The 23,933-nt window shown below is 52.9% G+C and overlaps 1 protein-coding gene across 1 annotated transcript in view; it reads right to left on the reverse strand.

Moving 5' to 3' along the window:
* AP2A2 (adaptor related protein complex 2 subunit alpha 2) overlaps positions 1–13,927 on the reverse strand; it is a gene marked incomplete at both ends in the record, with an annotated part of 62,449 nt that extends 48,522 nt beyond the window's left edge. The window contains one exon of the mRNA XM_080693934.1: positions 13,861–13,927. Coding sequence (XP_080550060.1) covers positions 13,861–13,927 — 67 coding nt within the window. The remainder of the gene's footprint in view (positions 1–13,860) is intronic.
* Positions 13,928–23,933: the final 10,006 nt, after the last annotated feature.

Consider the following 23,933-nt stretch of genomic DNA (forward strand, 5'->3'; position numbering starts at 1 on the left):
AAATAGTACAGGAGACTAAGACAGGTTATTATAAAATACCAAACTACTACCGGGCGTGGTGGCACACACTTGTAATCCCCGTGCTTGGGAGGCTGAGACAGGAGGATCGCACAGGTTCAAAACCAGCCTCAGCTACTTACTGAGGCTCTCAGCAACTTAGTGAGACCCTGTTTCCAAATAAAAGATAAAATAGGTCTGGGAGTGTAGCTCAGAGGTAGAAGGCCCATGGGTTCCATTCATGTGCCCCCACCAAAAAAGAAACACCATACTATTGAACCTTAAGACTTTAAAATGTATAATGATAAAAATAAATAAGAAATAAAATGTACAAGCTAGGTGTGGTGGCACACATTTGTAATCCCAGTACTTGGGAGGGGGCATAACTCAGAGGTAGAATGCCCCTGGATTCAATCTTCAATACCACAAAAATTAAATAAATAAATAAATAAATAAATAAATAAATAAATAAAACGTGGTCTAGAGCTGGGTGTGGTGGCTGGCGCACGCTTGTAATCCCAGTACTTGGGAGACTGAGACAGGAGGATCACGGATTTGTGGACATCCTCAGCTACTTAATGAGGCCCTCTACAACTTAATGAGACCCTGTCTCAAAATAATGAAAAATAGGGCTGGGGGTGTAGCTCAGAGGTAGAATGCCCCTGGGTTCCACACCCAGCACTGGGGAAAAAAAAAAAAAAAAACTTGGTGTAAACCAAGAGTTCCGCTGAGTGCACGCTGTAACCCCAGTACTTAGAAGTGACACAAAAGGGAGGATGCAGGTTAAAAGCCAGCCTCGGCAACTCAGCAGGACCCAGTTTTCAAATCAAAGAAATCGGTCTCAATCTCCAGCACCACACAAGGTAAATAAATAACCCAACAGACGTTTAGTCTTTCTATAAAATGAGCTCACAAAGCAAGACAAAAGCCTCGGGTTTACCAGGCGTGGTGGTGCACGCCTGTTGACTCCAGTACTTGGGAGGCTGAGACAGGAGGATCGCAGGTTCGCAGCCAGCCTCAGCAACTCAGCCAGGCTCTCGGCAACATGCCAAGATCCTGTTTCCAAATAAGAGATAATATTGAGCTGGGGGTATAGCTTGGAGGCAGAATGCCCTGGCTTCAATGGCCATTACCACAAAAAACAAGCAAAAATAGTGTGGATCGGGTCCCTCCTGTGCTCAAGCCTCCGAGGAGCCCCGGAGGTCACACAGGACGGGCCTCAGCTCTGCTCACCCCTGGCTCCGGCCTGTGTCCCCACGTCTCATCCCAGCCACCTCCGACCACCTTCAGAAGGCGCAAACCCCTCGCGCCAGTGCTCTCCTGCTTCATTTGTCTCCGTGACAGACACGTGTGGACACAAGCTTGTGCACATACGTGTTTCCCTCACTTGTTTTGTCTGTCATGTTCTCAAGATAAAGGAGACAGCTGGGCGTGGTGGCGCATGCTTGTAATCCCAGTACTTGGAGGTAAGACGAGGTTCACAGGAGAACCACAGGTTCGAGGACAACCTCAGCAAGTACTCAGACTCTTATCAACCTAATAAGTCCTTGTTTCAAAATAAAAATAAAGTAAGGCTGGGAGCCAAGCATGGTGGCGCACACTTGTAATCCCAGCATTTGGGAGGCCGAGACGGGAGGATCTTGGTTGGAGACCAGCTTCAGCTACTACTAAGTGAGGCCCTTTGGAACTCTGTGAGACCCTGTTTCAAAATAAAGAATAAAAAGTAGGGCTGAGGGTGTAGCTCGGAGGTAGAATGCTCCTGGGTTCCATTCCCAGTACCGCAAAAATAATAATAATAATAATAATAATAATAATAATAATAATAAATAACAATAAATAAATAAATAAAAACACTAAAAAACAGGGCTGGGAATGTAGCTCGGAGGCAGAATGCCCCTGGGTTCCATCCCCAGAAGAAAAAAAAAAAAAGTATACCAGGCCTGGTGACACTTGTCATCCCAGCACTTGGGAGGCTGAGACAGGAGGAGCAGTTTCAGGGCCAGTCTCAGCTACTTAACGAGGCTCTCCACAACTTAGTGTGACCCTTTCCAAACAGAAAACAGCAGGGCATGTTGGTGCCTACCTGTAATCCCAGGACTTGGGAGCCTGAGACAGGAGAAGCGCTGGTTCAATGACAGTCTCAGCAAGTCGTGAGACTCTCAACAACCTAGCGAGATCCTACTTCAAAATAAAAATTTTAAAAAACAGGGCTGAGTGGGCGTGGTGGCGCACGCTTGCAATCCCTGCGCTTGGGAGGCTGAGACAGGAGGATCGCGCAGGTTCAAAGCCAGCCTCAGCCACTGAGTGAGGCCCCGCTTCCAAATAAAGTATAACATAGGGCTGGTGGTGTAGCCCACAGGTAGAAAGCCCCTGGGCTCCATCCCCAGTACCACAAAAAATAAATAAAAATAAAGATAAACAGGAGCTGGGCATGGTGATGCATGTCTGTAATCCCAGTACTTGGGAGTTTGAGACAAGATTGCAGGTTCAAGGACAGTCTCAGCAAGTAGTGGGACAGGAGGACCACAGATGTGAAGACAGTCTCAGCAACTTAGTGAGACTCCACGATCTAGTAAGGCCCAGTCTCAAGGTAAAAATAAAGCCAGGCATAATGGCACACACTCGTAATCCAGTACTTGGGAGGCTGAGACAGGAGGACGACGAGTTCACAGCCAGCCTCAGGAACTTAGTAAGGCCCGCTACACCTTAGTGTGACCCTGCTTCAAAATTAACAACAGGCCAGGCATGGTGGCACCGCCTGTAATCCCAGTACTTGGGAACCTGAAACAGGAGGAGTGCAGCCTCATCAACCTAGAAAAACCTGAAAAACTCGGCAACCTAGCAAGACCCTATTTCAAAACAAAATAAAAAGGGCTGGGGGGTGCTGTTCAGAGGCAGAAAGCCCCTGGGTTCAGTCTCCAGTACCACTATGTAAATAAATAAGACAACAAAAGTTAAAATAGAGAATTAACTGAATGGGAGGTAAAAGTTAACTTAAAGTAACAATGGGGAGAGCTCTGTTGGAAGGCCTGGCCTGCACAACCCAGCTCAGCTACCATCAAAGAGGCTTTGGCTCTTATCAGCACAGTGGGGTTCAAAGTAAGCTTCTGCCTGGCTGTCCTGAACGTGACAGACGAAGCTACGGAACCGTATTTTCCATGGCGATACATGCAATCAAGAGTGCTTAGAGCCGAGCGTGGTGGCGCACCTTGCAATCCTAGTACTTGGAAAGACAGGAGGATCGCAAGTTCAAGGACAGCCTCAGCAAGTTGTAAGACTCTCATTAACCTAGCGAGACCCCGTTTCCAAATAAGAAATAAAATCAGCCTAGGGGTGTAGCTCAGAGATAGGACACCTCTGGGTTGAATTCCCAGTAGCACACACAAAAAATGCTCACAGGTACATTTTCCCTTGGCCTCTTAAAGAACTGTCCAACGCCAATCAGCGCTTTCTCCCTGATTCTGAGGCTGATGGAAATCTGCTACCTCAACCAGGCACAGGTGGAGGGCCAAGCCTGAGCCCAGGCAGCCTGCCCCAGGGAGCTCAGAGTGCTTAGGATATGCTGAGTAGCTAATCCCCCACACCTGCAGGGCCAGCCTCAGGGATTTCAGGAGTAAGCAGGGCACCCGCAGCACAGAACAGGACCAGGCAAGCCAACACTCTTTTTCTTAGTAGTTCTGGGGACTGAACCCAGGAGCGTTCTACCACCGAGCACATTCCCACCCTCTTCATTTGTTACTGGGCTAAGCTGCCCAGGCTGCCCCTGAACTCGTGACCCTCCTGCCTCGGCCTCTCCAGTCCCTGGGGCCACAGTCAAGCGCCGCCCTATGGGCTGGCTCCACACTTGAACCGTCCCGTAGACAGGCGCCAAGCAAACCTCAGGCCAGTGGGAGAAAGGCAGATGGGCAGCGTCTTGAGTTCAAGGAGAGGTGGGTGCAGAGCCACCGCCATGCCAAGCACACTTAAGTTCGCACCAGTTTTAGAGTGAAGGCTCCGGGCTGCCATTTGCACAGGTGAGAGGGAAGGCAGGGCAAGCTAGGATCCAGCCCAGACTTCTCGCAGAAAGACAGCCCCCACGCCACAGCACCCAGGCCAGCGGGAGAGGGAGGTGCAGGGCTGAGGACACGCCTGTGCCCAGAGCACGGGGCGCCTGCGGCACCTCACTGCCCCTCTGGAAACCCGGCAGCACCCGCACCGCAGGTCCACCCTGCACCTGTGCTCCCCGACAAGCACCAAACAAGCCCTTCTGGCCCGCTTCCAGCTCTAGTCAGCGCTCGGAGTGGGCCCTGCTCTCCTCTCTAGCAAGCCGCAGGAAGAGGCCTGAGGACCAGGAGCGCTGCGGTCCACAGGCGTCCAGCCACCCAGCTCCGGGGCCAGCGCGGAGGCCCCCACTGTGCTCCAGGCACCGTGCAGAGCAGGGCTGCTGCCCGCCCTCCCGCCAGCAGCTAATCTGCGTGGGTTTGCCTGCAGTCCTGCACCCTGGTCCGCCGGGGACAGGCATCGTGCACTGCACTCGCCGGGCCCTCCCCAGCCCCTCCCCGGCCACGGCTTCGGCAAGTCTGGGTTCCTACATCGGCGGCGTTCACTGCCCTTCCCTCCTCAGACCACCTCCCTCGGCTGGGTCCCCGCGCCCCCCTGCGCTGCCTCCCCTGCCGGGCCTCCTGTGCCCGATTCCTCCCTAGCTTCAGCTGCACTCTCACCTTTTGCGACTGTCTAAACTCATTTAGAACCATACTCTCCAGCTGCATCCATTTCCCGCAAATGACATAATTCCGTGCTCCGCGGCTGAGAAGAGTCCCACTGCGTGTACATCCACGGCTCCGTGGCCCACTCATCTGAGGCACGCGGCTGGCTCCAGAGCTTGCGGCAGTCAATCCCCGCGCCGGGTCTCGGTGGCCCCACCGCGATGACCGCACACAGCCCTGCCCTTCGGGACTGCAGCCTTGTGGCTTCTGTTCCCAGCGGGAAGGCTCTGAAGAAGGTAAATAGCGCTAGAAACAGTAAATGTGGCTTATGACCTAAGTGCTGTGGGGACCGTGGATGTGGTGGTGGTGGTGGTGGTGGTACTGAGAATGGGGCGGAAGCACATTCCTGCCCTTCCAGCTACACCCCCAGCCTTTTTCTTTTGTATTCTGAAACAGTGTCTAAGTTGCTAAGGGTCTTGCTAAATTGCTGAGGCAGTCCGCAAACCTAAGGCCCTCCTGTCTCCACCCCCAAGTACCAGGATGAGAGGCACGTGCCACACATCTGGCTCACTTGGTGTTTGCTTGTTTGTGGTGCTGGAGCTTAAGCCCAGGGGTATTCTACCTCCCAACCACATCCCCAGGCGATTTTGTATTCTTTATTTTGAAACGGGGTCTCACTAAGTTGTAGACAGCCTAAGTAGCTGAGGCTGGCGGCTAACCAGATCCTCCTGTCTCAGCCTCCCAAGTACTGGGATCACCATCACGCATCACCACGCTCAGCTTCACTTGTTTTTAAGTGCCATTCAATCTGTTTTTTTTAATGCGTGATTTGTATTTAACTTATGGTAAGTAAGTAAAAATGTCCAGTTCATACATCACTGAAAACCTAAAGAAGCCACCCAAAGGGCCTAAGTAGTTGAGGCTGTACTCAAACCACGATCCTCCTGTCTCATCCTCCCAAATGCTGGATTACACGCATGCACCACCACGTTGAGCTTGCCACCCAAATTTCTAACTCTCTCCTGTTTCTTTTTTTTTTTCTTTTTTTTTTTTTTTTTTTTGGTGGTATGGGGGTGGTGCCCAGGGGCTTTTCTACCTCCGGGCTATACCCCCAACCTATTTTATACTTTATTTGGAAACAAGGTCTCACTAAGTTGCTGAGAGCCTCACTAAGTAGCTGAGGCTGGCTTCCAACCTGCTGGATCCTCCTGTCTCGGCCTCCCAATGCTGGGATTACAAGCGTGCCCACCACGCCCGGCTCACATGTTTAATTTCAGCATCAAGCCCTGATGTTGACATCAGGCCAGGCTCTGCCCACTGAGGGCGAGGGTGGGAAGGGGCAATCCCCACGTGTTCAGCAGTCGCCTTCTCACACTGGGCATGGGCTGCACCACGCACCTAACAGAACAAGACGCTCAACACGGCCACACCCAGGCACAAAGCTCTCGGGGTGGCTGGAGGCGGTCCGCGGACCACACCGCTCCGAGGCCTGCAGTGTTTCCCTTCCCTTCCCCTAGGAGCCGTCGGGAGAGAATGCCATCAGGTACGGGCCCAGCTGTCCATCCCAGCGTCCATCCCCACGCAGTCCAGAGCGCGAGAGGTGGAGAGCAGATGCCTGAGCCCTCAGCCTACTGCTGGGCTTCCTTGGCAGCACAGATGTGGTCCTGATCCACCACTCTGAGCACCGCAGGCCTTTCAGAAGGGCCCAGACCAAGCAACCTCCGTCCAAAACATTCCAGAGGCCAGGTCTGCAGAGCTGAGAACTGCTGAGGCGCTCGGAGCCAGCCAGTGGTTTGCACGCATCGGTGGTACCTGCCCACCAGGCAGGGCAATGTCCTACATGCAGTCTACCTGCAGGCTCCAGCACCACCAGGCGCGCCCAGCAGCCTCCTGTGGACACAGCATTCTGGCCAAAGTGAGCACAGACATACAAGACACTCTTGGCTTTAGAACCTTACAAATTCTGAAATGTTTTGTTTTTTGGGGGGTTGGTTTTGTTTTTTGGTACTGGGGATGGAACCCAGGGGCACTCTACCTCCGAGCTACACCCCCAGCTCTATTTTTTATTCTTTATTTTGAAACAGGGTCTCATTGAGTTGCAGAGGGCCTCACTAAGTAGCTGAGGTATCCTCGAACCTGTCATCCTCCTGTCTCAGCCTACCAAATGCTGGGATTATAAGCGTGCATCACCACGCCCGGCTATAAATTCTGAAATATGAACCTAGGGAAGCTGGCCCAGGCTCAAGAACCACAAAGCAGCCAGGCGAGGCTTGGAAGCCCCAGCCCGTCCCTCTCAGGGACCTACCTACTCACCTCAGTGCAGGGATCTCCCAGGACATCGCTTTCTACACTGGACTCGAATCTTCTCCTCTGGTCTGACTCATCCAAATTCTTTTAAGATCCAAGGAAATGCCATTTAATCCCACAAAGACAGCCTTCCAAGAACTGTGACTATAAAACCCTGACGGACACGGTCGCCAAGAGCAGTAGAGTGAAAACCCTTTCCTTTTCTGCTGTCTTCAGTACTGGGGACTGAACCCAGAAGTATTGTACCTTCCGAGCTACATCCCCGGCCCTTTTGATTTTTTATTTTGAAACAGGTGTTTGCCAAATTGCTGAAAGTCTTGCTAAAATGCAAAGGCTATCCTCAAACCTGTGAGCCTCCTGTCTCGGCCTCCCAAGTACTGGGGTCACAGGCAAGGCCATCCTACCCAGCTGAGTGAAAACGATTCTAAAAGGAAGACGCGATGCTAAGGCCTGCCATATCCATGAGGAAACAGTGGCCTCATCCTTCAGAGGAGCCAAGAAAAGCCAGCAGGCCCGTGGGGCGCTTCCAGGAAGCCACAGCCGGGACGGCGAGGAGCCCGCCTGCAGCCAAAGCTTCCTCCTCGCTGCTGCTCCCCCACGCCAAACACTTCCCAAATCGGCTTCTAGGGACTATGAATTATGCAGAAGAGCGCAAAAGAAAATAAGCAAGAAGAGCGTTCTTCTTAAACAGTCAGCACTTTTAAACAGGAAAGACAAGTGGACCTTTAACTCTCAAGGTTCTCTGGAAACCGCAACAGATGACAAGGTCTGACCCTGTCTTGACCACTCTACAGGAGAATCAAACACTAACTTCATGATTAATTTTTACCTTGAAGTTTAGACAGAATCTGAATTTTATGTTCTATTTCTCCATGTCCAAATTATGACTAATCACAACTGGAATTTTATGAACTCAAAATAATTTTTCAGACTTTAGTCATGATAAAGTACAATTCAAAGGGACGTCCAACTTGAGCGGCCAGCAGCAGAAGGCCACGCGAGGCTGGGAGCACGAGCAGCGACCCGGCCAGGGCACCCGCTCCGGCGGCCAGGGCACCTGCTCCGGCGGCCAGGGCCCGCCTCCTCAGGAGCCGGACACTCGGCTCCCGCTGTCGGGCCCTGGAGCGTTAGAAAGCCCTCAACCCCAGTGGCAGCATCTAAACCCGGCTGAACAGCCCAGCTCACAAACACGGGCGCAAATGGTGACTTCTGTCATTCCCCGCCCGTGGCAAGGTGACCACCTGGCAGTAGAGACCTATCACTTCTCCCTCTGCCCCCTCCGCGCAGTCCTGGCGCTCATCTGACACGCGCAGCAGTGCCGCCCCTGGGTGCCCCGCCTCGTGATGTGGTTACATCCAATGACCCACTGCCCGGTGAGAGCACTGCAGGGTGGAGCGGGCTCTCTGCAACCCAACTTACCAACGGCACTGTCAGCAAAGCAGCACGCTGCCCTGCTGGTCTCGGGGCCACTGCGCCCACCCAAGACCCTGTTCTTAAATAAAGTCAGATGTGGTGCCACGCACTTGGAATCCCAGCATTTGGGAGGCAGAGACTGGATTATGGACAGCCTCAGCGACTTAGAGAGGCACTTTGCAACTCAGTGAGACCCTGTTTCAAACATTTTTTAAAAAAGACTAAAAAATAGGACTGGGGGTGTAGCTCAGAGGTACAGTGCGGCTGGGTTCCGTCCCCGGCACCAAAAAAATAAAAATTAAAAAGGGCCAGGGGTATAGCTCAGAGGCAAGATGTCCCTGGGTTCAATCCCCAAAACTACACACACACACACACCATATATTATACATCCTCGAGATCACAAAATTATAGAGTTAGAAAACAGATTAGTGGTTGCCAGGCAGGGGCGGTAGGTGTGGCTACAGAGCTGGTAGGAATGAGGTTTGTAGTGATTAAACGTCCTGTATCCCCACCGGGGTGGAAGTCACACACTACACATGCTAAAACCACACAGAACCACTAGGTCTCACACACGTGCACGCATATAAAACTAATGAAATCGCCGGGCGTGGTGGCGCACGCTTATAATCCCCGCGCTTGGGAGGCAGAGACAGGAGGATCGCGCAGGTTCAAAGCCAGCCGCGCGCGCTGGCTTAGGAGACCCTGTTTCCAAATAAAAATGTAAAAATAGGTCTGGGAGTGTAGCCCGGAGGTAGAAGGGCTTCCAGGAACCCCAGTACCACCAAAAAAAAAAAAAAAAAAAAAAAACTAATGAAATCTAGGGGGCCGGGTGTGGTGGCGCACACTCGTAATCCCGGCATTCGGGAGGCTGAGACTGGAGGACCGCAGTTCATGAACAGCCTCGGCTACTCAGTGAGGCCCTTTGCAACCATTGAGACCCTATTTCAAAATATAAAAACAGCACTGGGATGTAATTTGGAAGTAGAACGCCCATGGGTTCCATCCCCAGTACCGCAAAAAAAAAAAAAACACTAAAGGCAGGTGTGGTGGCGCACACTTGTAATCCCAGCATTCTGGAGGCAGAGACAGGAGGATCGCGGTCCACAGACAGCCTCAGCTACTAAAGTGAGGCCCTTCTGTTTCAAAGATAAAAAGACTAAAAAAATAGGGCTGGGGGTGTAGCCTGGAGGTAGAATGTCCCTGGGTTCCATCCCTAGTACCGCAAAACAAACAAACAAACAAACAAATAAATAAATAAATAGCGCAGTGGTTGCACCAATGTCAGCTTCCCCATGTTGAAAATCTCCTGCCATTATGCAAGACGTCCACCTCAGTAAAGGCGGGACGAAGTAGACCAGGGACCTCCCATCTGTGTGCAGCTTCCTGGGAATCCATAATCATTTCAAAATGAAGAACTATTCAGCTGGTCATGACAGCACACGCCTGTAACCTCAGGACTCTTGGAGGCTGAGACAGAAGGACCGAAGGTTGGAGACTAACAGGAAGTCACTTAGAAAGACCCTGTCTGAAAATAAAAACAATAAAAAAGGCCTGGCGGTGCAGGTCAGAGATGGCACTCCGGATTCAACCCCCAGCAACACACACACACACACACACACACACACACGTCAAGTCAGAGGTGGCACCCCGGATTCAACCCCAGCACACACACACACACACACACACACACACACACACACACACACGTCAAAAAGAGAAAACCACTGAGACAGGAAGATCAAAGGTTCACTGTCAAGCTGGGTGTGGTAGCACAGGCTTGGAATATCAGTACTTGGGAGGATAAGACAGGAAGATCATGCAGGTTCAAAGCCAGCCTCAGCTACTTAGTGACACTCTCAACAACTTAGTGAGACCCTGTTCCAAATAAAATATAAAATAAGTCTAGGAGTGTAGCCCAGAGGTAGAAGGCCTCTGGGTTCCGTCTCCAGTACCACAAAAAAAAGTATGGCTGGGGGTATAGCTCAGAGGCAGACTGCACCTGGACTCAATCCCCAGTACCACACACACAAGAAAAGGTTCATGGTCAGCTCAGCGGCCTACAGAGGCTCTCCACAACTTGTTGAAATTTGTGTTTCAAACTAAAAAATAAATAGGAGCTGGGTTGGGTGGCGCAGGCTTGTAATCCCAGCATTCAGGAGGCAGAGACAGGAGGACCACTGTTCCCAGACAGCTTCAGCTACTTAGCCTTTGCCTCGCTAAGTGAGACCCTGTTTCAAAAATAAAAAGACAGCCGGGCGTGGTGGCGCACGCTTGTAATCCCCGTGCTTGGGAGGCAAAGACAGGAGGATCGCGCTGGTTCAGAGCCAGCCTCGCTGGCTTAAGAGACTCTGTTTCCACATAAAAATGTTAAAAAAATAGGTCTGGGAGTGTAGCCCGTGGGAGTGTATACCAGAGGAAGAAGGGCTTCCAGGAACCCCAGTACCACCAAAAAAATAAAAAATAAATAAATAAATAAAAAATAAAAAGACGAGCCAGGCATGGTGGTCCATGCTTGTAATCCCATTTGGGAGACTGAGACCAGTGGATCGTGGTTCACAGACAGCCTTAGTGAGGTCCTCCACAACTTAGTAAGACCCTGTTTCAAAATAAAGAATAAAAAACAGGGCAGGGGGTGTAGCTCAGAGGTAGAATCCCCTGGGTTCCATCCTCAGTACCGCAAAAATAAATAAATAAATAAATAAACAAACAAACAAACCAAAAAAATTGGACTGGGGATGTAGCTCGAAGGTAGAATGCCCCTGGATTCCATCCTCAGTACCACAAAAAAATATATATAAAATAGGACTGGGGTTGTAGCTCAGAAAGAGTACCTCTTGGTTCAATCGCCAATACCACAAAAAAATAAAATAAGAGGGAGAAACCAGTTTACTAACTCCCACACACTGAACTCACGTTAGCACAGGCACTGGCCCTGACGGAAGGCAGTCAGGAAAGAGGGAGGTGGTTTTATGAAGCGCTAAGTGAGCTTGCTTCCTGGGCCACGGGAGCTGCAGGCGCGTGGCATGACCCAGGCACCCAGCTGTGCCGGGAGGCTGGGCCCCCACCAGAAGAGCTGCAAAGGAGCTGCCCTTAGCCTGGAGACAGACCCTGCCCTTAGCCTGGAGACAGACCCTCGTCACTGCAGCTCCATCCACCCCGCGACCGGGCGCAGCCACTGGCAGGGCGGCCCAGGCCGGCAGGGGCAGCACGGCCTCGCTGCACAGCTGGGCCGGCACAACACCCCTTCTCGCCACTGAGCACCCAGACCAAGGCACAGGAGCAGCGGCCACCCCTCTCCGCAGCACAGGGGCCAAGTCCTGAGCAGCCCTGGCCTGCTCTCCACTCACACACTCCCCGTGTCTGTGAGCTCTTCTCCAGCCCGCTCATCACAACACGACAGTGAGACGCACAGGAGGGATGTGTGGTCCACGAGACACAGGGCCCCGCTGCGGAGCTGGTCGTGCGGGGGCCATCGGAAGAGAGCAGTGGCCCGCAGAGGGCAGGGCCACCTTACAGCAGGGTGGAAGGGGCTGCCTGAACAGACCTCGCAGCCCAAGGAGGACCAGACGGTCTTCCTCGAAAAGCTCCCTAGAACCACACCAGTGGTTCTCGGCCAGACCCACTCTCCCCTTCAGGATGTTTACAGGTCCAAGGCTGAGGTACCCGGGGCTACTGGCCATCAAGGCCCCACTGCCAGCTGCACAGAGCACAGGGGTCTGACCCCAGCTGACAAGCACTGCCTCACCAAGCCGCAGGCCCTCTGCTCCGAGCAGGGCCTGCCCAGAGCTGTCCAGTAAGCAGCAGCAAATTGTGTGAGAAAGTGGTTTCCAGCCTCCTTCTCCCTCCCAGCGCAGCCCACTGGAGAAAACTGGGACTCGCATCACAGGACTTCAGGCAAGAGGTCCCTTCACAAGTAACAATCCCAGCAGTGCAACACTGGGAGGCGAGGACTGTCTTGGGATTTTCGCTCCATGGCAGAGGAACAGGAAAAAGAAGGCTGCCTCAGCCGTAGAAGCCCTGTTCTGAGAGTGCCTGCTTTCCTTCAGAGTAGGGCAAGGGACAGACATCTTCCACCCTTCCAGAGTCCTGGCAGTCCCAGTCTGGCCTCGAGGTCCTCTGCCCAGATTAAGGAGGTGAAGGTTTACAGGGAAGGGTCAAGCTGGGTGCTCTGGCGCACGTCCGTCATCCCAATACTTCAGAGGTTGAGACAGGAGGATATCAGGCTTGAGGCCAGCCTCCACAATTTAGTGAGACCTTCTACAATTCAGTGAGACCCTGTTTCAAAATAAAAAGGGCTGGGAGTGTAAGTAGGAGGCTTAAAGTCCCTATGTCCAACCTCCAGTGCCCCACTCCAAAAAAAAAAAGGAAAAGGACTAGTACAGCAGTATTTAGCTCAAAACATACACTGACCCTAAAGGGATAAAAATCACGGAGTCAAGTATTTGTCAGAAAACAAGGAAAAAAATACACTGGACAGAAAACTCGCATTTATTTTCTTAAATGAGGAGACTTGTCAGATAACTACATGTCCACCCCAGGGGAAGCCACCCCACCCGGTCTTCAGCACTCCCGCCTTCCTGATCATTTTGGGTGGCTTTTTTCCACCCTGAGGACACTGGCCGAGGGGCCGGTGCCTGGAGACAGCGTGGCTGGAGCATCCACACCCGCTCTAGCCGGTTCCCTGGGGCAATGAGTCACTTTAATCGCAGCGGGCGAGATCTAATCAGCCGCTCCGCCAGAACCGGGTCACAAGCCGTTTGCCTGTAGCACCCTGCAGATTCCACGTTCAAAGCGAGAAGAAATCATGCTATTTTGGAAAAGGCTGGGTTAAATGCTCCATTACTAGAAAGACCGAGATGACATCATGCTCGGGAGGGGCGCCTCGGCGGAAACCCCGCAGCACAACCACAGACCCCGGGTGCTAGGCCCGGGACACCCCACAGGCCAAACGGCGGTCTGAGCCCCCACCAGGCACGCCCCGACACCCCCCACCCGCAACCCTGCTCACCCCCCACTGCTAGATCTGCACGCCAGACCCTCGCCCCGCAACCCCGCCAGACCCCTGCCCACCGCCCGTCTGCACCCTCGGACCCCCACCCAGACCCCTGCCCACCGCCCGTCTGCACCCTCGGACCCCCACCCCAGACTCCTGACCACCCCCACCCTCGGACCCCCACCCAGACCCCTGCCCACCGCCCGTCTGCACCCTCGGACCCCCACCCAGACCCCTGCCCGCCCCCACCCTCGGACCAGATCTGCACCCGGCCTGCGCCCCGACCACGACCCCCGACCTCACCCGCACCCCACCTGCCCCCGCCAGGCCCGCTCCAGCGCCACACCTGCGCCCGGGCCGCCCCGCCGGCTCCGCGCCCCCGGCCCGCGCCCGGCCCCGGCCCCAGGCCACCCCGGCAGCGCCCCGCGCGGACCCCGGCCCTCCGCCCCGAGCGCGGGCACTCACAGTTGCGGATGTCGGAGATGAAGACCGCCAGGCCGCGCATCCCGTCCCCCTTGGACACGGCCGGCATGGTGGCGGCGCGGGGCGGCCGGGGCGGCGCGGGCTCGCCGAGGGCCGGGGCGCGGACGAGGAGCGCGGAGCCGCCGCCGCCGCCTGGGGCCCCGAGCGCCCTCTCTGCGCGGGCGCGCGCACGCACGACGACGCACGCGCACGGCGGCGGGCGGGGCGGGCGGCGTGGGGCGGCGGGCGCGCTTCCGCGGCGCGGGGACGAGCACGCCGGCCGGCGCGCGCCCGGGGCCGGGCGGGGCGGGAGCGCGCGGGGCGGGGCCGGCCGCGGAGTCCGCCCGGAGGCCCGGCGCGCTGGCTCGGGTCCGCGGGGCGGGCGGCCCGGAGGAGGGGCGGGCTCCAGCCCCGGGCGGCCGCGGCCCCTGCCGCCAGACCGCTGCGGGCTGTAGCTTCTGGGGGGCCGGGGACCTGCTCCCCAGGCCTGGGCCGCAGGTCCCGGAGCGCCCTGCTCCTGCTCCCGTTTTTTCCCTTACAAATTGGGAAACCTGGACTGGGCTCAGTGGCGCACGCCTGTAATCCCAGCGCTTGGGAGGCTGAGACGGGAGGATCTCAGATTCGAGCCCAGCCTCAGCAGTTTAGCTAGGCCGTGTTTCCAGATCAAATCGACTGGAATAATGTAGTTGGGAAGTAGAACGCCCCTGGGTTCCATCCGTAGTACCACAAAAATAAATAAATAAAATAGGGCTGGGGGTGTAACTCAGAGTGGAAAGGTCCCTGGGTTCAATGTTGGGGGGGTGCTGAGGCCTGAAGAGAGACAGCCCCCACCCCAACCCACCCCGTGACTACTGTCCGAGTCCAGCTCTCGGGGTCCACCCTTGGCCATCTTCCCGCTGGCCTCTGCTCCCCGCCCTTCACGCCGGGGGAGCACAGGGTCGCCCCGTGGCCCTGCAGGGCGGAGGACCCATGCTTCAGTGGACATGCCTTGGAGAGCTGGGCGCTGACCCTCAGGGACTCCGGAGAGCAGATGGCCCTGCTGAGCTCTGCGCTGCGAAGCCAGACGGCCTGAGAGGAAGCTCCCTCCGGAGGGCTTATCCGGGCCTTGTATCTAGACCCTCCGGGAGACCTGCGTCCCCACCCTGGCTGCTTCCGCAGTCCCAGAGAAAGGCTGGGCCTGGGTGGAGCCTGGCCCGGAGGAGGAAGGGGCAGGACCCTCCCAGGGACCCCTGGGAAGCGCTAGCTGGGGCCGCCAGTCCTCAAAAGGCAGCCAGGTTCGCCACCTTCCAGGACTGGCAAACCCACTACCCCGCAGAGGGCTGGGGAGGCTTCTGGGGTCCTTGTCCCCTGCCAGTGAGCCCATCCTCACAGGCACCCGGCGGAGGAGGGAGAGCAGGGATCTTGCTCCTTCAACCTGCCCCCTCCGTCTGAAGGCTTCCCTCCCCAACCCTGAAGACACGCGAGGCCAATTCTCAACACTGGGGAGCCTGTGTGCCCTGGTAAGCTTGGCGGGCAGCCAGCCCGAGGAGCCGGTGTGCCAGGGCCAAGCGCAGGGAGCCCAGGGCCCTGCAGGGAGGTTGCAGGGGCTTCCCACCTCCCCCTCTGAAGACCCCTCCCCAGGGTCCTCCTCTCCACCCAAGAGTGTCCTGGGTCCCAGAGGCCTGACGGGCGGCCCTCCACTTCTGCCAGTCCTTCCGTGCACCCAAGCACCCGAGACCCAAGCCCTTGGGTCACTTTTTCTTTTCCAGTGCTAGGGACTGAACCCAGGACACTCTACCTCCGAGCTATACGCTCAGCCCTATCCCCCACCCCCCTGGCACTGCGGACTGAACCCAGGACACTCTTCCTCCTAACCACATCCCCAGCCCTATTTTAATTTTATTTGGAAACAGGGTCATGCTAGGTTGATGACAGTCTCACTACTTGCTGAGTCTGTCCACTAATCTGTGATCCTCCTATCTCAAGTACTGGGATTTCAGGCTTGGGCCGCCAAGCCCAGCTTCTACTTTATTTTTTATTTAGAAACAAGGTCTCACTAAATTGACGTAAGCCTCACTAAATTGAGCAGATTGGCCTCGATCCTCCTATCTCAGCCTCCCAAGTACTGGGATTACAGGCATGTGCCACCACACCCAGTTTACTTTTGGTTTTGAAACAGCGGCTCACTAGATTGCTGAGGGCCTTGAAAAGTTGCTAAGACTGGCCTTGAACCTGCAACCCCCTGTGACAGCCTCCCAAGCCCTGGGATTAGGCATGCACCACCACCCCAGCCTAGGGCCTGGGTGCACCGGCCTCCTTCCCCACAGCCTCCTCAGGGAGGGAGCAGCCGCTCGCAGAAGGCACGGGGCTTGCAGTTTCATCACTGAAGTTGTCTGCACTGAGCTTGTGTTGCATTTTAGTCTCATGGTCACAGTACTGTCCACGGGCAGGAGCGGAGGAGGGTGGCCACCGGGTGGGCGAGGCTGTAGGAGCCAGCTACACTGGCGTCCTGAAGGAGCAGCCCGGGTGTGGCCGTGCCAGCACAGCAGGGCCTCCCAGGCAGAGGGCTGCACACCTCTCCTGCACACGTGGACGTGCCCACGCCGCCTGTCGGTTTGACAAGCCGCCCAGTTTCCTTCCCACGTGTACAGTGCATCACAGAAAATGTTCCTTACAGAGCAGGCGTGGTGGCACACACTTGTAACCCCAGGATTCGGGAGGCTGAGACAGGAGGATCGCGGTTCACAGACAGCCTCAGCTACTTAGTGAGGCCCTCTGCAACTCAGTGAGACCTGGGTGGTGGTACTGGGGTTCCTGGAAACCCTTTACCTCCGGACTACACTCCCAGACCTATTTTTTACTATTTATTTATTTATTTATTTATTTATTTATTTATTTATTTTTGAAACGGGGTCCTAAGCCAGCGAGACTGGCTTCGATCCTGCACGATCCTCCTGTCTCCGCCTCCCAGGCATGGGGATTGCAAGTGTGTGCCACCACACCTGGCTTAATTCTTTGTTTTGAAGCAGGGTCTCACTGAGTTGTTGAGAACCTCACTAAGTAGCTGAGGCTGTCTGCAAACTGCGATCCTCCTATCTCAGCCTCCCAAATGCTGGGATTAAAAGCGTGCGTCAAGCCGGTCGTGGTGGTGCACGCTTGTTATCCCAGCATTGGGGTTTTTAAAGCACCCCAGGCTGGGTACAGTGCCACATGCCTATAATCCTAGTACTTGGAAGGCTGAGACGGGAAAATCACAGGGTCAGGGCCAGCCTCAGCAACTTATCAACACCCTGTTTCAACATAAAAATCTAAATGGGCTGGGGGTGTAGCTTAGAAGTAGCAAGCCCCTTGCTTCAATCCCCAATACAGAAAGCCTAGCAGTTCTGGCGTCTGATGTCAGTTGTCGGATTCTGGACTAGCCCAAAGCCAAATCCTGCCCTCGGACACCCACAGGCTGTGGGTCGGTAGCACATACCACTCGGCTGCCCTGCCTGGCCCGTCTGGAGGGCAGGGCCTGGCAAGTACGGTGGTCACTGCTATTCACTAGGGGCTCTCAGGGAAGCCACTGTCTGGGCCAGTCTCCTCCCGCAGCAAGTCACATCAGCTCAGGCCCACATCGGAAGCTGCTGATCTGGCTAAAAGCTTTCTGTTTCTCAGAGATGTGAGGGCAGAGGCCAAGTAGCTTGAAAGGGAAACTCAGAAAATTTGAAGAGTTTATTGCTCGCTTGGGAAACACCCACTGGTCCACAGGGCTGGGCTAGCAGGCAGCTCCCGGCTCCTCATCCGAGGACGCCTTCTCTGGGTCCCAGCAAACTCCACCTCTGCCCAGCTGCAGACAGTGGAAGGGGAAAAGAAAAAGAGAAAACACACAGTCTCCTTATTCAAACGCAATCAGTCCTATCCACAATTTCATCACGTGGAGAGATCCAGCCGCAAGGAAGGCCGGGAAAGGTAGCTTTTCTTTTCTGTTTATTTATTTGATACTGAGGATTGAACCCAGAGGCATTGTACCTTTGAGCTACACCCTCAGTTTTACCTGTTTTTATTTTTATGTTGAAACAGCATCTCACTAGTTTAGAGAGTTTAATTACTTTATTAGGCGGTCCTCAGATCTGCAATCTTCCTGTCTCAGCCTCCCAAGTGCTAGGATTACAGGCATGCAACACCACTTCTGGCTTGGGAAATAGTCTTTATATGGCAGCCTTATGCCCCTAGAACTCAGGGTGTTATCTCTTAAGAGGACAAAGGAATGCTGGGCATGGTGGGCACGTTTCTAATCCAAGGATTTGGGAAGCTGAGACAGGAGGGTCACAGATTTGAGGACAGCCTCAAGCAAGAAACCCATCAACCTGGTGGGACCCTGTTTCAAAATAAAAAATAAAATAGTGCTGGGAGTATAGTTTAGCGGTAGAATGCCCCTGGGTTCTATCCCAAGTAAGACCAAAAAAAAAAAAAAAAAGGAGGGGTGTGGTGGCACAAACTTGTAATCCCAGCATATGGGAGGCTGAGACAGGCGAATTGCAGGCAGTTCATGGTCAGCCCCAGCTACTTAGTGAGGCCCTTTGCAACTCAGTGAGATCCTGTTTCAAAATAAAGAATAAAAATCGGGGCCGGGCATGGCGGCACACACTTGCAATCCCAGTATTTGGGAGGCTAAGACAGGAGGATCACAGTTTACGGGCTACTTAGTGAGACCCTGCTTAAAAATAAAGAATTAAAAATAGGCCGGGCGTGGTGGTGCACGCTTGTAATCCCCGCGCTTGGGAGGCTGAGACAGGAGGATCGCGCAGGTTCGAAGCTAGCCCCGCGCGCTGGCTTAGGAGACCCTGTTTCCAAATAAAAATGCAAAAATAGGTCTGGGAGTGTAGCCCGGAGGTAGAAGGGCTTCCAGGAACCCCAGTACCACCAAAAAAAAAAAAAAAAATAGGGCCAGGGGTGTAGCTTGGAGGTAGATGCTTCTGGGTTCCATTCCCAGTACCGCAAAAAGAGAGAGAGAGAGAGAGAGAGAGAGAGAGAGAGAGAGAGAGAGAGAGAGAGAGACCCTTTGCAACTCAGTGAGACCCTGTTTCAAAATAAATAATAATAAAAAAAAAATAGGGCTGGAGGTGTAGTTGGAGGATATAATTGAAACGGGGGGTTTCTTGAGAAGCAACCCAGTGTTTCATCAAAGATGAAACAGAGTTTCTTGAGAAGAAACTCAGCGTTTCCTTACCGGGTTCTTGTCTGCGGTGAACGAAGAATGACACCCGCAAACCGCAGGAAGGGGAGTAAAAGGTTTATTGGAAGCAGCAGGGAATAAGGAAGATGGCTGAACACCCCAAAGGGGCTGTCGGGACTCTGGAGTCCAGCAGCTGCCTTCAGGACAGAACTTGAGAGTAGCCCAAGCCGAATGCCTTCAGTTGCAAGCTGCTTTTTCCAGAGTCTATGAGATCTGCCAGAAAAGAGCTGCAGGTCACCCCTAGGGGCCCTGGTCGGCCTTGATGTCCAGCAGAGGCCTTCAGGTCACTACCCGAGCGTAGCCCGAGCCACGTGTCCTCAATTGCACCCTGCCTTCTCTCAAAGCTAACGCAACCTGAGAGAGAGAAAAGCTCCCCAAAGGAGAGGGGCTCCCCGAGAGGGAAAAACCATCCTGGTGGCTGGTCTAAGGTTTTATAGATGTCTGCGTGTCCTTTGTTGGTTGTGGTGAGTATGGGATTTGGGGAATTCTGGGAAGCAGCTCTCAGAATTTGCATAGGGTATTTGCATGTCCTTTGAAGAGTCTCCTTTCAGTAGGAGTGCCAGACTTGCTCCAGTGATGTCTCCTGGGTTTGTTGATTAGTAACCAGATGGTTTCCTGAAGCTTTGGTCCTTCTTATCTCTGAACCTTGGCCCCTCACCCCTCAGGAAATTAAGTTTTTTCTACCGAGGCATCTTCCCTCTCTGCCTATTTTCTTTCTATCTCCTCAGAATGTCTCTAGGTTCTATCCCCAGTACTGCAAAAAAAAAATTTTTAATTAATTAATGAATTAAAAGGATTCCCCTGGATTCCATCCCAGTACTGCAAAAAAAAAAAAAAATGTAGACAAGAACAGTCACAGCAAATATGCAGAAGCCGTCAGGAACACAGATCAGTTTGCCTGGCAGAGACAGCGACACACGTGGAAACACCCCGCAGAGCCACACCAGGACTGCCTCCGTGCAAGGCTTTCAGACATCACAGCATCCCATAGTGGGCACACCCCCAGGACCAGCTGAGCAGGGAGAAGCACCGACCCCATCCTGGGAGCCACGTGCTAGCAGATTACTGCGGGGCTCCTCCCCCGCAGTAACTGGACCTCTGACTCAGGGGACATATGGCCACCTAGAATAAAAACTACATTTCCCAGCCCTATTTGCAGCTAGGCAGCCCCAGGTGGAAACAGAATGTGAAAGGAGGTTGCATGAATTCCTTAGGGCAGGTATAAAACACAACAGACCAGGAGGCTTAAACAGCAGACATCATTATCCCCGTGTGCGCCACACGGTCATCTGTGCAGGTCTGGTACTGATCTCTTCTTCTTTTCCAAGTGTGTGTGTGTGTGTGTGTGTGTGTGTGTGTGTGTGTGTGTGACTATGGATTAAGCACAGGGGCATTCTACCTCCTCTACCTCTAAACTATACCCCATCGTATATTTATTTATTTATTCATTTATTTATTGGGTCTGGGGATGAAACCCAGTGCATTTGACCTCCAAGCTACACCCCCTGCTCTATTTTTAATTCTTTAATTTCAAACAGGGTCTCACAAAGTTGCAGAGGGCCTCATCAAGTAGCTGAAGCTGTCTGCGAACCGCGATCTTCTGGTCTCAGCCTCCCAAATGCTGGTATTACAAGCTTGCGCCACCACGCCTGGCTCTCCAGCCCTATTTTTTATTCTTTATTTTAAAACAGGGTCTCACTGAGTTGCAAAGGGCCTCACTAAGTGGCTGAGGCTGTCCTCAAACTGCGATCCCCCTTTCTCAGCCTCCCAAATGCTGGGATTACAAGCGTGCGCCACCACGCCTGGCTTTTATTTTTATTTTTTCTTTGGCAGTACTGGGGATGGAACCCAGGGGCATTCTACCTCCTAGCTACACCTCCAGCCCTATTTTTTATTCCTTGTTTTGAAACAGAGCCTCACTGAGTTGCAAAGGGCCTCACTAAGTAGTAGCTGAAGCTGTCTGAGAACCTCTTTTTTTTTTTCTTTTTTTAACTCAGGGGCATTCTATCTTTAAGTTATGTTCCCAGACCTACTTTATTTTTATGTTTTAATAAAAACAGAATCTCACTACGCTGCTGAGAATATGGCTAAATTGCTAAGGCTAACCTCAAACCTGTGGTCCTCCTGTCTCAGCTGTCTAAGTAATGAGATTACAGACGTACACCATCCCAGGGAAACGGCCACAGCATCCCTCCCGCCACAGTGCCCAAAGCCACAGGAGTAATACAGCCGGTTATATCAGCACGGGAGAGGCCAAGGAGGTGGCTCAGTTGGGCACAGTGGCCCACACCTGTAATCCCACTACTTGGGGGCTGAGACAGGAGGATCACAACTTCAAGGCCAGCCTCAGCAACTTAGTGAGAACCTCGCCTTGGCAATTTAGTGAGACCCTGTTTCAAAATAAAAAATACAAAAAGGTTGAGGTATAGCTCAGAGGTAGAATGTCCATGGGTCTAATTCTCAATACAACAACAACAACAAAACAACAATAATAATAATAATAGTAATAATAATAGAAATATTCTTTTTTGTGCTACTGAGGATGGAACTCAGGAGCTTTCTACCTCCAGGCTACTCTCCCAGACCTATTTTATTTTATTTTATTTTTAATAATTAATAATAATAATAATAATAATAATAATATTCTTTTTTGTGCTACTGAGGATAGAACTCAGGAGCTTTCTACCTCCAGGCTACTCTCCCAGACCTATTTTATTTTATTATTTATTTATTTATTTATTTATTTTTGGTGGTACTGGGGGTGGAACCCAGAGGCTTTCTACCTCCGGGCTATACTCCCAGACCTTTTTTTAATATATTTTATTTGGAAACAGGGTCTCACTAAGTTGCCGAGAGCCTCACTAAGTAGCTGAGGCTGGCTTCAAACCCTGAGATCCTCTTGTCTCAGCCTCCCAAGTGCGGGGATTACAAGCGTGCACCACCACGCCCAGCTCCCAGACCTATTTTATATTTTATTTGGAGACAGAGTCTCACTAAGTTGCTAAGAACCTCACTAAACTGCTGAGTCTGGCTTCGAACCCGCATGATCCTTCTGTCTCAGCCTCCCAAGTACTGGGATTACAAGCCTGGGCCACCACACCCGGCTTAATAATAATAGAAATAAAAAGGAGCCAGGCGAGCCAGGCGTGGTGGCGCAGGCTTGTAATCCCCACGCTTGGGAGGCTGAGACAGGAGGATCGCCCAGGTTCGAAGCCAACCTCAGCTACTGAGTGAGGCTCTCAGCAACTTAGTGAGACCCTGTTTCCAAATAAAGTATAAAATAGGTCTGGGAGTATAGCCCAGAGGTAGAAAAGCCCCTGGGTTCCACCCCCAGTACCACCAAAATAAATAAATAAATAAAACCATTAAAAAAAAAGAAGGAGCCGGTTGTGGTGGTGCTCACTTGTAATCCCAGCACTTGGGAGCCTGAAATAGGAAGAACTGCGCAGGTTCAAAGCCAGCCTCAGCTACCGACTGAGGCTCTTGGCAATTTAGTGAGACCCTGTTTCCAAATAAAATATAAAATAGGTCTGGGAGTATAGCCCGGAGGTAGAAAGCCCCTGGGTTCCACCCCTAGTACTACCAAAAATAAATAAAAAAAGGAAGGAAGGAAGGAAGGAAGGAAGGAAGGAAGGAAGGAAGGAAGGAAGGAAGGAAAAAGAAACACAAAGGGGAAAAGGGCTGGGGCATAGCTCAAAGGTAGAACACCCCTGGCTTCAATGGCCAACACACAGACACACACACACAACACCTCACCTCCTCCCCAGGACGCTGTCATTTCAAGTCTCCTCCATGACCTCCAGGCTCCTGAGACACCCACTGGCCGGCACCCACCCGGTTGGCCCCAACTTCTTCCTCAGCAGCCCAGCCAGGGTAAGCAGAAGGAATACATGTCAATTTTAAGATGGACCTGGGAGAAACAACTTTAGAAAAGAAAATATACCATTTGGGGCCTTTTTTTTTTTTTCGATATTGGAACCTAAAGACATTCTACCTCCGAGCTACATCCCCAGCCCTATTTTTTACTCTTTATTTTGAAACAGGGTCTTATTGAGTTGTTAATGGCTTCACTAAGTAGCTGAGGCTGACCATGAACAGCAATCTTCCTGTCTCAGCCTCCCAAATGCTGGGATTACAAGCGTGCATCACCACGCCCAGCAGCTTTTTATTTATTTTTATTTTTATTTTATTTTTTTGCAGGTCTGGGATGGAACCCAGGGGCATTCGACCTCCGAGCTACACCTCCTACCCTATTTGAGTCAGGGTCTCACCAAGTTGCCTGGCTGGTCTTCAATTTGAGATTCTCCCTCCGCAACCTCCCAAGTAGCTGGGATTACAGGCTTGTGCCATGGTGCCTGGTTTTTTGTTTGTTTGTTTGTTTGTTTGTTTGTTTTGTTTTTTCGGGTCTGGGGATGGAACCCAGGGGCATTTGACCTCCGAGCTACACCCTCTGCCCTATTCTTTTTTTATTCTTTATTTTAAAACCGGGTCTCACTGAGTTGCAGAGGGCCTCGCTAAGTAGCTGAGGCTGTCTGCGAACCGCGATCCTCCAGTCTCAGCCTCCCAAACGCTGGGATGACAAGCGTGCGCCACCATGCCCGGTTTATTCTTTGTTTTTTAAATAGGATCTCACTAAGTGGCAGAGGGCCTCACTAAGTAGCCTGGGATTCTCCTGTCTCAGCCTCCCAAGTACTAGGATTACAAGCATGTGCCACCACGCCCAGCCATGTTTGGGGATATTAAGAAATGTCAGCTGCTCTGAAGCACGCAGCCCTTTGCAAAATGCAAACACACCAAGTGTGGGGCCACTCACCACCACAGTCGGCAGCTCAGGGCCCAGGGCCTGTCCAGCTCCTGACCACAACCTACACGCAGCTGT

The sequence above is a fragment of the Muscardinus avellanarius genome (assembly GCF_963383645.1).
Source record: "Muscardinus avellanarius genome assembly, chromosome: 1".
In the NCBI taxonomy this organism is placed as follows: Eukaryota; Metazoa; Chordata; class Mammalia; order Rodentia; family Gliridae; genus Muscardinus; species Muscardinus avellanarius.